Below are 14,637 nucleotides of genomic sequence, written 5' to 3' on the forward strand. Positions count from 1 at the left end.
AGCTCCTCCCTCATCTGCAGCTTGCTCCCTCCAAAATTTGAAGAGGTAGATGCTAACATCTTTGTCTCAACCAATAATTTTTAACCATTAATGTCAATGTCCCTTCTAATTCATTTGAACTTCATTTTTTGATAAATGCCCTACTATAGAAGAGGGGAAGAAACAAAAGGAAAAATGCAGCCTGGGAGAGAAAATCTGCAAACCGCAATAACAACTAAGAATCGACATAGGATATTCAAACCTAGCTGAACCAAAATAAAGGTTCACCATAAAATTTTATCACCACATATGATATAAAATATCTGGGTTCACAGATACATATATTAATGGGGAGGCTGTCACCATCAAGTTCCGAGTAGGTGCCTGTAATCACCAATCACTTTCCTCTGAGCCATGCAAACCGAGTAACTTTTTGGTTGTGGATTTATTGCACTTTTTTTTCCTTGGAGAAACCCTCTGCAAATAGAACTAAGGTGGTGACAGAGAATCAAACACCTCCTCTGTGACTCAGTTTTGTTTATTAAAAAATAAACATATAGAAATGGAAGGAAGAAACTATAGGTTTGATTTGAGTCAAAATTTGTTCAAAACTGAAATCGCACAACTCAGCACATAAAGAGTCCAGCAGTTTCGGCTGCTCGCTCTCTGCAGATTAATCAGCGCAGCCCTTAATATCTCTATTGTGTATGGGCCACCACTAGTTCGTCGTCGTCGTCGTCTGTGCCAAAATATCTATCTCCAAACTCACCCATGCCAGGTATGACACGGAAATCTTCATTCAAGCCAGTTTCAATCTCAGACGTTACAATCTTTATTCTTGGGAATCTTTTGCAGACCACATGCACTCCCTGGGGTGCCTGGTGGAAACAAACATCATATTTGTAAGCAGAGAACTGGAAAGTCCTAAATTAATGTCTACTGATGAGTCACGTAAAGATGAAACCAAAAATTCGATCTCGCTTACAGATATGAGATTAAGAAAAATGATATTGGATTCTGGCACACCCTTGCTAATGAGTAAAGAAATAGCCTGAACAGCTGAATTGCCTGAACAAAAGGTAGAAAGTCATGTTAATACCAATAAGCAGTGCAAGTCATACATTCAGTCAGGTAATTTGCTATAATATTCAGATTCAAACTTGAATTGAATATAGAAACTACTATCTTTTATGCTGTATGCCAGTAGAGAATGATGGGGGATAAGTTGTAGCCAAGTTCAAGGGAGTAAGTGCTTCTCCATCAAGTTACAATAAATAAATAAAACCGCAAGATTTTGTGAGTCCTTGAATGCAGTAAATTTTTTATTACTACTAATGTATTCCAAAACAAAAATCCATAGAGGAAACAATCCAACCTGTCCCTAGAATGGGATCCAATAGCAACACATGTCTATCCGAGATATCTTGTGGTAACTTTTCATAGATAAGCTGCCAAATCATTGAAGCGTTAAGAATAGTCAGAACTCAGAGATTGTATGACACACACAGATATCAACTCAAGACACGCTTGAAAACAAAGAGAAGAGCCTTCACAAACCTGCTGACCATTGTCACCTTCCCTATGAATAAGAATCTTCCCAATCTTGATGCCTTTACAACATGCTCGTAGAGCATTCTCCATACTCTCGCCACTGGTGTCAATATAAGAGAGATAAGTGGTTGTTTTTCATGACACCGGGAAAGATGCAGGAGAAGTTCATAAAAAAGTAAAAAATAAGAAATGATTGTTATAGTGGCTACAGATTCCAATTGTGCTCCTGATTCTCTTCCTCTAACCAAGAAACTAGAACAATCAATCAATCATGATGCTACCATTCATGTGACCACCACATTGAGCTTTAGAAATTAACACAACCTAGCTTATTGTTGGTTTCTTGCATAATATTATCAGGAGAGGAACTTCACTATAACTGCAGTTGGTATCAATCATACAGAAAGAAAGATCGATGTTATATAGCTAACTTATTGCCATTGCCCATGGTATTCGATCTCATGTACAGCTTGCGATAGAAGATGCAGGGGAATAAAACATGCAAGTAAATCAAAATGTTAAACAGACAATGGAACATATCAATCCATTGCTTCAAGAATTGAGATTGTATGAGAACCTCCTAATAATGGAGACACCACATAACCGCTTACAAAAATCCACACCAGTGTAAACAGACCCTGCATCACACAGGAAAAAAATGTAGTGAAAACCATGATCCAAGCAGTTTTATTTACAAAATTAAAAAACAAGCTCAAACAAGAGAAACATGGACCCATCACTTAAAAGTATGAACTGAGTAGAAATAAGCCATATGCCTAATCTTGCAGCTATAAACGTACCATCACAAGTAAGATATGTTCTGTTACCAGGGTGCCAACATGCACATCATCCATGTTATAGCTATCTAGTAAAGAGAAAGTATAAACCTTTTTATTTGTAGAAAAAAACATCAAATATTTCTCCAAGATTTCATCTCTCATTGACAAAATAAATACCAGGTAAGAGTGAACTAGATATCAAGAACTGGATAGCCTAAAGATTCTCAGAACATTGAGAAACATCAGCTTACCAGTGGGAGTGGTCACCTGCTTTTCTGTAAATGGTAGATGTCCCAGACCATGTTCAACAACCTGGTAAATGAAAGAGATTGGACAAGTGAACAAACTGAATAAAAGAAAAGGCCACTATATCCCACTCTCAAGAAAGAAACATACTAAACAAACTCATTAAGAAAACATAAACCCACCAAACGAATCAATCTGTCAGCATAAAAAACAAAGTCATGTTTTGTTGTCTGGGAATCACGTATTAGGGTATGCATACCGCGTATCTGCATGAGACAAGTAATGATTATTGGATGAGAATAAGCAAATTACAGTACAGTACACAGAGCCAGAAAAGCTGGTAATATGTTCTTCTTAATCAAGATTAATTAGATCTCCATTAGAATTCATATCCCTTTGCCAGGTTAGATTAGAGTGTAAGAAGCCCCACCTGAAAAGTTGATTGAATGACATATAAGTTGGGATATATTTTACACATGTCATGTTGGCCAAGCTTCGTACAAATATGTTGCACAATCAAATCAATGGCTACATGATTATCTCCCCCGCGAGGAATGATGATGTCAGCATACTTCTTTGTTGGGAGTATGAAGTCATCAAAAGCAGGCTTCACAAATTTTGAGTACTGCATCAAAATAATTCTATTACTTACTACCAGAGGAAGGTAATACACCATGATAGCAATTTAGATGAGATGAAACCTAGCCTCACTTGCATAAAAGGCTTTCTATTGGTTTACTTTAAGATTCTCTTTGTCTCTAAATAAGTATCATAATTCATCAAGTTAAAAATAAAAAGAAAACATAAGAAATCACGTGTTGTTGTTAACCATCCAAAGTTAATAGTAAATAAAAAGGAAACTGGATTTTTTCTTTAAAGATGGAGACAACAAAGGAAGGGTGAGGTTACACATAAACTCATTTTTTAACATAATAAAAGTAAAAAGGAAGAATGACAGTGATTTTGGGATAGCATGGGTAGAAATTAAGAAAAACTCAATGGAAAAAAGAAAAGGGAGTAGTAGGAGTGCACATCCTATCTCTCTTCTCCAAGCCTCACATGTTCTAAGTTGAATAAATTGGCTGGGGAACAGGCTGTAGATCTAAGAAGTCCTTCATTTTTTTCCTTTCTCTTTTCTCACCATATTTAAAAACCAAACAACCAAAAAGAAAAAAAATATTATATTTCCTGGATTTTAGTTTCAATAAAACTGTAAGAGAACAATACAAGAAACGAAAGAACAATTCCACTTTTAGGCTCCCGTTAGTTCAAGATTCAAACCTACAAAATAAAAGGTCTCTAACCTGATCAAGTACTGTGCCAATATCTCTACCCTTCTCAACAGTATCACGCCTTATTCTCCTTGCCAGACGTACATCAGCATCTGCACTGAAAATTGAACAATGTCAAGCAATGGTGCTAGCAACATATAAGATGCGTTTGTGTCATATATTCAATCATTTTATAAGGAACATCAGAACCTACTGGTTACAAAACAAAACAGAAAGACAAATGGCAAGAAACAACATAAAATTGTTATCTTTTGGAGAAAAACAGGTACGTGTAAACATTTTGTTAAAGGAAAAAACCAATTGCTACTTGAGACAACCTGAGAAAGATAGGCTGCCATTAAAAAACTCCAATAATAAGGCCAGTAAGGTAAGGATTATGACATTTCTCAGAAGGCTACAACTAAAATATAACATGCCCTATAGGTTATAAGCATTTTATGAACCCACATCTTCACACAATGTCCCCGTATAGATTATACACAGTGATGCAAAAGTTAACCGATAGCTGGAAAACTAAATAACCTGTATCAACAAATAGCTTCATGTTCATCAACTCTCGAACGCGAGGATCATGGAAAATTAGAATGCCTTCCAGGATTATAACATCTGAAGGATTGACCTGTAAAATAGTTGTAGTAATAAGAGTTCAGAATGTAATGCACATGGAAGAATCAGACATGGGATTTACATTCTATCAGTCCAACTACAAGATCAGAGATGAGCTCGAATAACAATGTTGTGCAAAGACATCATGGAAGAAGTATTCAAATGCACTATGTAGAGAAATTTCAGTATGGCAAAACACTGGTACCAGTGTAATATAGCATGTACAGCTGAAACATAAAAGGAGACATTTGTCCACCAATGATTAATATGAAGGTGCCCATCATACTTGCACATGTACACCCAAGTCACTGACAAAGACTACAATCAATACGGTGGAAAAGAGAAACTGCTAACTACTGAAGTTTCAAGTCATTTCTTTTTTCTTTTCTTTTTTTTGTTATATTAATAGTTCCCTAAATTCAAAAAAGAACCCAATTAAGAGAAAGAAAAGGAAGGAATCCAATTATGTAATGTAGTATAGTATAGTACAATCATAATAGTAGTATTGTTCCCTTTAGTTTTTTTACCTTTTTGTAGCTCTAACATGTAGAATTTTTTGTGCCCGTAACATTCCATGTTGGACAATATAAGCAATAGAACACACAATCAAACACAAGGCAAAACCCAAAATCTAGCTACAAGCAATTTCATGGTTCACCAGCAATCTCCTTCAACATTAAGAATTTTACAAAGAAAATGGCAAGTGAACATAAAGCCAAACAATACATTTTCCACTATCCAATTCAGGTCCCATCAAGCAATGTCCAAGACTCTCAGAAGGGATGATTTGGGATAGTCCTACCTTCAACATATTTGCATGAAATGGCTGCTCTCACAACTCCTTTGGCAACCTTATGGTTACAATCTAACGACTTTACCCTCACTAAATAATGCCCCCCAGAAAATATATATCCATATAGAAAACAAAGCTTTCCAGTAAATACTACATAAAAATCTTAGAAAATTCTGAAGAACACTTGTTATGATAGTACAGAACCAAAGTGTATCTGTAGCCAAGATCAAATTGCAAGATATCCCCAATGGGATTTGGCATAAATCAAGGAGAGTTATCTTTTACAAGACAAGGGGACAATAGGAAAAACTGTACCCTTCTTGCTGGAAAAACATTGTTTTTGTAACTCTTGAAGTCATATTTTGGAATATCTACTGCTTGCCCATGCCTCAACTTCTCCATAGCACATAATAGTTGCTCAGTGTCAAATGCATCTGACAATAAGAGAAATATTATGCTAAAAAACAGGGTGAAATAGCATCCACCACACAAAAAAATTTCTCCCCGCCATTTCAATAAACTTGGCAAGAATTATGTCCTTAAATGCCTCCACTAGAGATGTACATTACAGAATGTTCCTGTTTGGAAAATGAAATGAGAAAGAAGGAAGCTCAGAGCATGACAAAATAGCAAAGCATTTTCTGGCTTTAGTGGGTATAGGTTTTTTCTCACCAAGAATCAAGTAGAAGAGCAGGCCTATTTTGGATAATGACAGTGTAAGAGGAAATACACACCAATCATTGTATCCAAGATCCCTCAAATAGCAAAATGTATCTTAGAGAAGTCTACTCACCAGGATGGTCAAAGTTATACTCATGAACTCTTGTAAGTTCCTCTTCAGTCAGATCATGATAAAAAGAATCCTGCCATGTCATCCATGAACGAGACTTATTTTTATATTCAATCAATCCTGATAGTAGCATCAAACCTTTATGACCAAGAACTCAAATTTTGATATTGTGTTTCCTTAGCAACTTCCAAAACTAATTTGGAATCAGGAAGTCATTACCTGGTTAACAAGCACCACACGCTGATCATGAAGCTGTTGAATAATCATATCACAAACTGTAGTCTTCCCAGAAGCCGCTCCACCAGCAACTCCTGTACCACAATTAGTAAAAATGGCACATTTCATAAAAAATATATCAAAAAAGTGAAAAGGGAATACATGGTCCCATGAAAAAATTAGAAGAAACCAATGCATCAGCAGCAATTATAGATGTAGAAATATTTCATTTTTTCTTCGACATCAGATCCCTCCTGCCCACCTAATCCTGCTGTTTTAATTTGCTTCACCAAATCTACATCGAAACCAATGTCACCCATTTCATGATTGACTAGGAGATGTTTAAGAGCATAATTCAGTACGAGATTACTCTACATCCCTGTTATCCAACTCCCTATTAGATGATTCCAATTGCATTACCCACATAAAGATTCATTTTTTCACACTTCAAATGTCTATGCTCTGCACACCAAACTCGTGTATCCTCTGTTGTTCTCATTTTCTGGTTAGAGCAGGCAAATATATGCTGTTCAAAAACATTCAACTGATAGGTAAGAGTAGACCAGTTAGAAGTTTCTAATAGAAGAAGGTAGATAACAAGTGCAATGTTCAGCCAAACCAATATGAAAAAACTTCGATATGGCATTATCAAAATGTACATAAGACAATTTGCATGCACCCAGGCATAAAACATGTCTTTTGAGCTGATAATAAATAAATGCAATAATTCATGAGCTTTCTCTAATCTGTTCTCTTCTCACTATCTCCATGGACATGCCGAAACGTGGAAGAGTGAGAAATTCAAAAATTCATTTTGATGAAAGGACTTTTCTTGATCATTGCAAACGCCGATCATACATCCTGAATTTCAGCAACCATTGCTAGTCAGTCAGCACATTACCAATGATTGATCTCCCAAAACAAGTAGAGAACCACACAACACCTCTCGGTATAAACCAATCAAAGAATTCACTGAAAACCTATATCAAAACAATACAAGTACAAAATCGACAAAGTGAACACTCACTAACTCACCAATGACAAAGGGTTGCTTATGCATCTCTTCAGCTGCCAGCGTCGTCGGTTGCCCCACCTGTGTATTTCTCAACTCCAAACCATTCATATGAAACCCAGAAAAATGAACTCCTGATGATGCCTCTATCATATCCTCAACTGATTTAGCACCCATGAAGAAAACCTACAAAAAACAAAAGAGCCCTTTATCCTAAAACACATTTCCCACTTTATGCACCCACCCCCGCCCCTCTAAAACTCCCACTTTTTACAAAAAGAATAAATCTCTCATGTCCAATAATCAAAGGGCAACCAAATCAACCATTGCATTCTCTAATTCGATAACAATCACTAAGTTGCATAGCCATAGCACTAAAAAAGCAGAAAAATCAATTAATGAAAATTCCCAAGTCCCAACAAAAGTATCAGCGTCACAGGACACAAAAACATCAAGATGACACGAAAGGGTCACTCTTTTCACCATTTCTAACCCACCCAAAAACAACAATCAGCCAATGAACACACAAAGAAATCAAAAATAAAAACTTTAATTAATTACAAAAACCGGAGATTCTAGATTTGATCAATCAAACAAGAAATAACATATCAAAAACAAAAAAAAATGCAGATTGTACCTGGTGTACAGCTCCAAAATTCAGAGATCAATGAGAGAAAGAGATTTATGAGTGTAAAAATTTTTGCTTTTCAATTAATTATTTATTTGGGAATAATAACAGATTGCCGTTTGAAGAAAGTATTATTAGGGAGGCTGGCTGTGATTTATTTTTTCCTGTTTAAGCAGAGAGAGATCAGGGACGGAATGATTGCTTAGGCGCGCGCGCGTGTGTTAGACATTACTGAATTTGGAGTCTTTATAGAGTCTGATTTTGTAACAAAGTCTTTGATTACAGAAATAATTCCCAACTCCTAAAATATTTGTAATTATTGCAATATCTATTTCATTGGTAATGTTATTATCTTCAGTTTTAATGTATAGAAAATATATAAATAAAAATGTTAAAAATACTATTGAAAATATAAATCTCTAAAGTTTAGAGTAAAATGTCATATTATAGAATGTCGTGGATTTAGCATTTATTTGTTTGATATATTATAAATCTCTTGATTATAGTCTATAGAGTAGAGATTCAAATTTATTTATTTGTTTTTTTTTTTTTAAAAAAGAATATTATGAATATTAAGTGAAATAGTATTAACCCTAGTGCTACTCTATCCAGCGTTTCACACAGAAAGGGAACGAGAGCACTGCTCCTCCACCCCGCACCACCGCCATCTGTCGTACAGATTCCAGATCTTGAAAAGTAGAAGTGATTGGATCGAGGAGGAGAAGGATCCACCTAAGCATCGAATCAGCTGTGGGGTCCATTGTTTTTTAAAGTATGATGGGGATATTTCTTTTTCTTTTTAAAATAGTATAGTAAAAAAATAGAGAAATAATATAGTTTAAAATTTATTTAAAAAATAACATAATTTAACAAATTGTAAATAATATCTATGACTTGAGAATAGTAAATATTATATATAATTTTATTAAAAAAAATTAATTATTTACAAATTTAAAAATAAATCAAACTCTCTATCATTATAATTTTCAATAAAAAAATATAATTTTGATGATCACACCATATCTATAATAATATAAAATTTGTATAGCAAAATAACATGACACAATAATATATTAAGAATCATTTAAAGAAAGAGATTTTTTATTTAATAAGACCATATAGAGCTATGATTAATCTAGATTCGAATCGGATATAATCATTTAGCAATATCTTGTTCTAATTTGGAGCTTGTTACTCACATTTATCTTTGTATAATTAATTCGTAAACACAGTTAGTGTAAGTGACTTAATTATGATCATGCTTTGAAAACCTTATGCGTTTTACTTGAAAATAAAATAAATTTACATAACAATATCAGTTTGTTTTTAGTTGCAAAATGAAAGATTCAAAATAGATTAATTACTAGAATAAAACGTCACCATCCACTTCACTTAAAACAATATGATGCGAGGCATGTATTAATTATTTTATTTTTGCCTCGGATATTTTTATTGTAATACCTTTTCTAATTGATATATAAGATTTTCTAAGACTTTTAGGTTTGTCGATAATAATTTTATGATCTTATTTTTTTTCTATTTTGTTTTCTTATTTAGGATTATATATTTGGGTTTTTTTTTACTTTTTTTTATTTAAAAGGTTATTTTGACAATAAAATCTTAATAAATAAAAAATAAATATTCTAAGTGTTTTTCATAGTTATGACACCGTTGATTTTTCCACTGCACAATGCATCACAATGATACCAAACCTATGTATAACGTTTTATTAAATGAAATTGATCATGAATTCAATATCCATTCAAATAAAAGAAATACATTGCAACGAAATTCAAATAAATGAAATCTACTTGTGTAGCTAGGATTAGCTCTATCTTGCTTTAGAGCGTGTTTGGCAGTGTGGTTGCGGGTGCTTTTCAAATAACTTTTCGTGTCAAAATGCATGCCAACGATGTTTTTTTATTTTTTAAAAATTATTTTTGACATCAGCACATCAAAACGATCCAAAACGTACAAACCGCACTCAATTTTAACAAAAAAAAATTCAAAATTTAACAAAATACAGATTAAAACACACAACCAAACAGACTCTTCCATTTGATATTGCGGCTGCGGACAAGATTGATGTTTATTTAAGTTAAAAAATATAATTTTTTTTGGATGGAACCATCATATTTGCGGCTGTGCCTCAAGTTTGACAAAAGCAAAAAATTATTGCTTATACCTGCATTCCGTCTCTATGTACAGATGAATAATTCACTCTGCAAAACCATGCAAAGTGAATTAAAAACTTACTTTGCAAAATTCTGTTTATCCATTGTTAGTAGTCGGACTGAGTCCGATCTCAGGTTAAATATATTGAACCGGATTCAATCTAGTAAAAAAATTATATTTTTTTTAATTTTTAATTGTATTTTATTTAAAAAACTAGTATTTTCAACATGCTTGGTAATATTTATTATGTATTTAGTATTGTGATATAAAGTATTTTTTAAAGTGTTTGTCACTTCAAAATATATTAAAAATATTTTTAGATTATTTTTATTTTTGACATCAATACATCAAAATAATTAAGTAACACTGAAAAAAATAATAATTTAATATTATTTCAATGCAAACATAATTTTAAAAAATATCAAAAAATAAAAATCTCTTAGACTCAAAAATGACCTTAAGAACTAATATCATATATAGCCCTTTTCATGCATAACTTTACAGTTATTTCCAGAAGCTACAATTCATTGCTTCTTAATTAACTATAATCAAAAGTCACAACTACAATTAAAAGCTATAGCTACGGTTAATTAAAAATCATAATTCTTCCAAAACGGACTCTAAATTTTTCCAAGCTTCTACCCGATTTTATAACCACATTTCAATCAATTAAATGGCATTCAAAATCGAATAATTCTCCTTTGCAATGAAACTACACATTTTTCAATTAAAAACATGAGGAATATTTGAAAACAAAATTTGTCTAAAAAATGTGACAATTTTCAAATCAAACTGCTAGAAAAGAACAATTTCCAAGCAATTGCTAATTATATATGTCGATTAATGTCTTGTTATTCCAATTTTGGGCAATAGGGAAATCCCACGTGCATCTTCCGATTAACAACAAAATTTATCTAAAACATGTGACAATTTCGATCAAATCAAACTATATATAAGAGAAACACACACCAGAAATCTGACCTCCACAATTTCCAAGCAATTGCTGAAGTCGATTGTCTTGTTATTCCAAACAGACAAGACATTTTCTCTGAAAATACTAAGCACCATATATGTAATTAACAAAAAAAAAAGAAAAAAAAATCAGAAAAAGGGGATAGCTCACCGTCCATGATGTGCATGGGGGTAATAGCCACTCCAACAAAGTAGTGTTGGGTGTTGGGTCATGCATGTGAAATTATGTGATTAGTTCCAATTAGCTAAGCCACGATTCTGTCTGTCCCCCTTCGGGCACCAACATGCTGCAGCATCCAACGTTATTTTGATGGCTGAACATGTTGTCTTTCGAAATCTGTCCCTGTGGTCAATTTGTTTGCCATAAGTTTTCTTGATTATTTTGTTTCTAACAAAAACTGGCATCCTTAGCAAAGTAGGTTACGTGATGCTTACGGTGGTTGTCGGACTTGATATGGCATAATTCTATGTATTGATTGATTGTGTTGATCAGGATCATGTACCTAATCATGCCTGCAAAATGAATTATCAAATATATCCTTCTTTAGTTTTTTATTTTCTAGGAAATCTTCAAGAAAAATAAACGATTTTCAGCAAGTAGAAGCATTTTTTCTACCATGTTTCGAGTGGCTAGCCAAAGACCAGAGGCACTGTGGATGTTAAACAGCATGGCATCTGCTTTGTTTTACCTCAAAATTATTGATCTGATAGAGAGAAAAATAGTACTGTTGTAGCTTGGTAGGACCTCCAAAGCAAAAAAGTTCAAGGAGATGGAGGGACGAAAGGGAAGAGGTGACCCCATGCCAGAAAGGTGGGTAGTTGTGGTGTCTAGTTCTGTCTTCCTTTATGTCCAAATTAAGCTCCTTCATTTGATTTTTGCCTATCGAGAATTCACATTGTTTTGAAGATTTTTCTTTCTGGTATGATTGAAGATTTTGTTGTTTAAACTTATCAATCATTTGGTTCTGTATTTAATTTGCGTTGATTATGATTTAGGTAATGAATGATAAAAAGTTGATTATTTTTTTGAGTTGTTGAAGTGAAATTCGAGCAACATCAAAATAAAGTTTGCTAAAAGTTCTAGTTGATCAAATACCAAATTTAAAATGGATTTTTGATTTTGGGTGAGAGTGATTATTATATATAACTTGAATTTTCCAAGATAAATTCATACGTGATAATACTGTATTTTAAACCGTGTTTGATTTTTAAAAATATATAATTTTTAATGTTTTTTCAAGCTAAAGGAAGCTTGAACTGCATAGACAAACAAACATACAAACATAGTTTAAATTTTGCAAATTTATTTATATAAGTTGTGCAATCTAAACATATTTTACAGCAAAAATGGCAATAGAAAAGGAGTTGAAAGCTGAAGGCTAAGGAAGCAGAGAATGTTTTCTTTACAATATAAGCAAGCATTGCATTTTCCCGGTGGAAAAATCTTGATGTTAGCTAATTAATCTCATCATGATGACGATGGGCACCACTGCTTGAGCAGCTAGCAACCCATTTTCAAGGAGGTGAGAACTTGAAGAAGGTAGGGCAACAGAGAGTGTTTTCTGTTCCTGAAAAGGCCTTGTGTTGCCCTATCAAAGACTTTGATGGTAGACAAAAGGGATATCATTATATGATATTTCTGGCCAAAACTTGCCAGTGTTCTTTATCTGGGCTATGTGGCCCTCATTCTAGAGAACAGAACAGAACTCGAATGAAATATCTATTTTTGGGCTTATCAACTTTTATTTTTGTGGACCAGTCCGTTGATGATTGTGGAAGGAAGGAAGGAATAAATCATGGCTAGATTACAGGACAAGTGAGTAACATGACGAATATTTCCTTGATAACCTAGATTTATCTAGATTTTATATATATATATATATATATATATATATATATTAGGTTATAAAGCCAGCCATTGACAATATTAAAAGGTAAAGCATGCGTTTAATTATGATGAAGAGACCAAATTAAGTAAAGCCATCATGTTTCTCTTACACAATCCTGATCTTTCTTTCATGGAAGAAAACCATTGTGTCAAGCATTATTTCACAACTTGTGTTCATCAATCTCTTTTCCATGTTGAAAACAAATCCAAAAATGTTAAAATTACAGATTTTCACGTTGGTTTTTAGCGAGAAATAACTGCAAATATTCATCTTTTTTTTAAAAAAAAAAAACATAAAAGGGTAGTTGTAATAATTAATTAATGAAGTTTATTTGTTTCTTTAACTTAATAGATTTGAATCTTGAGAAGGATTTCTCATGAACACATCGTATCAATATATATAGAAATATCTTATGAATATCATCATGAAAAACATTGACGTTCAGCTTCATAAAAAAAAAAAAATACCATCGATAAATGGAAAATCCATAAATAAATAACCTTCAATTAACAAGTCCCATGAAAAGAAATTCCCAACAACTTGTTCTTTTCTTTTTTTTTTTGGTTTCAATGCCTCAGAAGAAAAGGGAATATCGCTATTACTGGCTTTTGACTATATATGCACTGCACGCTCTTTTTTACTGTAAAAATCTTGACTCACATCACACTCATCACCATTGCTTAATTATAAAAGAGATCTTCTCCTAGACATACCTTTAACTAGCTAGGTTAAAGTGATCCTCACAAAAGCAGTAAAGCAATTCAATTAGCTAGCTAGGGCCATATGGCTTAATTCAGAGAGATAAAGGAAGGGGAAACTTCTCCAAGTGGTTCATTAATACAAACAATATATATATATATATATATATATATATATATATATATATAAATGGTTTGTTTTGTACTGTGATGGTGAATATTTTTAACTTGAAAATATATTAAAATAGTTTTTTTTTAATTTTTGATATCAATATATCTAAATTATCGAAAAATATTAAAAAAATATTAAATTAATGTTTTTTCAATGTAAATATACTTTTAAAAGACTCCCAAAAAATAAACATTACTAGACTCCGTTTTCATAAAGAAAGAAAGAAGGAAAGGATTTGTGATATTATATGTGTGAGAATGTCTTGTGTTACATAAAATAATGTTCTTTCAAACTTTTGAATGGCTCATATAAATTCACAATATCTAGATGGAGCTGTTGTAATTAATTATCTAAAGAATGAAATCATTTGTTCAATCTACTTTTCTGATCTCACCCAGAATTTGTGGTTGAAACTCATGCTAGACACCAGACTTGATGGGACTAATTAATAAATTTAGCAAAGCAAACACACATACTATATACTTTTATGATAACATTTAGATTAGTCACTCAAATCAAGGGAGGTTGATAATGCTACATTACTATTCCCAAACCATATATATTCTTTTTTTTTTTTAAAGTAAAAGAGCATATATACATATATATTGACTTAGTAATTATATATAGTCAACTATAGTAATTAATCTAGGTATAACCTGGCAATTAATCAGAGGCTTAATTAATTTGATTAAGGTTCCCTTTTAAACTATTTTACTTAATAAGTTAATCCCATCAAACCCGGTTAAGATTTGGTAAGGAAAAATTTAAAAGATTTTTTTAATTTTATCTCAATATTTTTTGGAATTAATTCCAATTAATCCAATAATCCATTAATTAAC

The 14,637-nt window shown here is 32.7% G+C and overlaps 1 protein-coding gene across 3 annotated transcripts; it reads right to left on the reverse strand.

The window, feature by feature from the left end:
- Positions 1-232: 232 nt before the first annotated feature.
- Positions 233-8,261, reverse strand: LOC133703367 (uridine kinase-like protein 3). Of its 3 annotated transcripts, XR_009843872.1 has the most exons (16): positions 7,902-8,261; positions 7,288-7,450; positions 6,256-6,347; positions 6,040-6,109; positions 5,562-5,680; positions 4,370-4,466; positions 3,860-3,939; positions 2,986-3,180; positions 2,738-2,821; positions 2,561-2,621; positions 2,331-2,395; positions 2,108-2,168; positions 1,537-1,630; positions 1,355-1,427; positions 965-1,047; positions 802-857 (listed from the first exon to the last, which is right to left on the reverse strand). XR_009843872.1 is itself a non-coding variant. In XM_062127848.1 (15 exons), the coding sequence occupies exons 2-15, from the start codon at positions 7,439-7,441 to the stop codon at positions 678-680; spliced, it is 1,443 nt and encodes a 480-aa protein (XP_061983832.1). In that variant the 5' UTR covers positions 7,442-7,450; positions 7,902-8,230; the 3' UTR covers positions 233-677. The 3 variants fall into 3 exon arrangements, 1 of the variants encoding a protein (XP_061983832.1); XM_062127848.1 differs by lacking the exon at positions 2,331-2,395 and having other exon boundaries at positions 233-857; positions 7,902-8,230; XR_009843873.1 differs by lacking the exon at positions 2,331-2,395 and having other exon boundaries at positions 2,577-2,621; positions 7,902-8,257.
- Between the last annotated feature and the right edge of the window lie 6,376 nt (positions 8,262-14,637).

Source organism: Populus nigra, chromosome 9 (genome assembly GCF_951802175.1).
Source record: "Populus nigra chromosome 9, ddPopNigr1.1, whole genome shotgun sequence".
NCBI classification, from domain to species: domain Eukaryota; kingdom Viridiplantae; phylum Streptophyta; class Magnoliopsida; order Malpighiales; family Salicaceae; genus Populus; species Populus nigra.

Coding starts and splice junctions, on each gene's coding strand:
- LOC133703367 (XM_062127848.1), bottom strand. CDS start 7,441: ATGGGTGCTAAATCAGTTGAGGATATGATAGAGGCATCATCAGGAGTT. Junction 3,181..3,859: donor TTGGCACAGTACTTGATCAG/GTTAGAGACCTT, acceptor ATTTTGATGCAG/TACTCAAAATTTGTGAAGCC. Junction 1,428..1,536: donor AAGGTGACAATGGTCAGCAG/GTTTGTGAAGGC, acceptor ATGATTTGGCAG/CTTATCTATGAAAAGTTACC.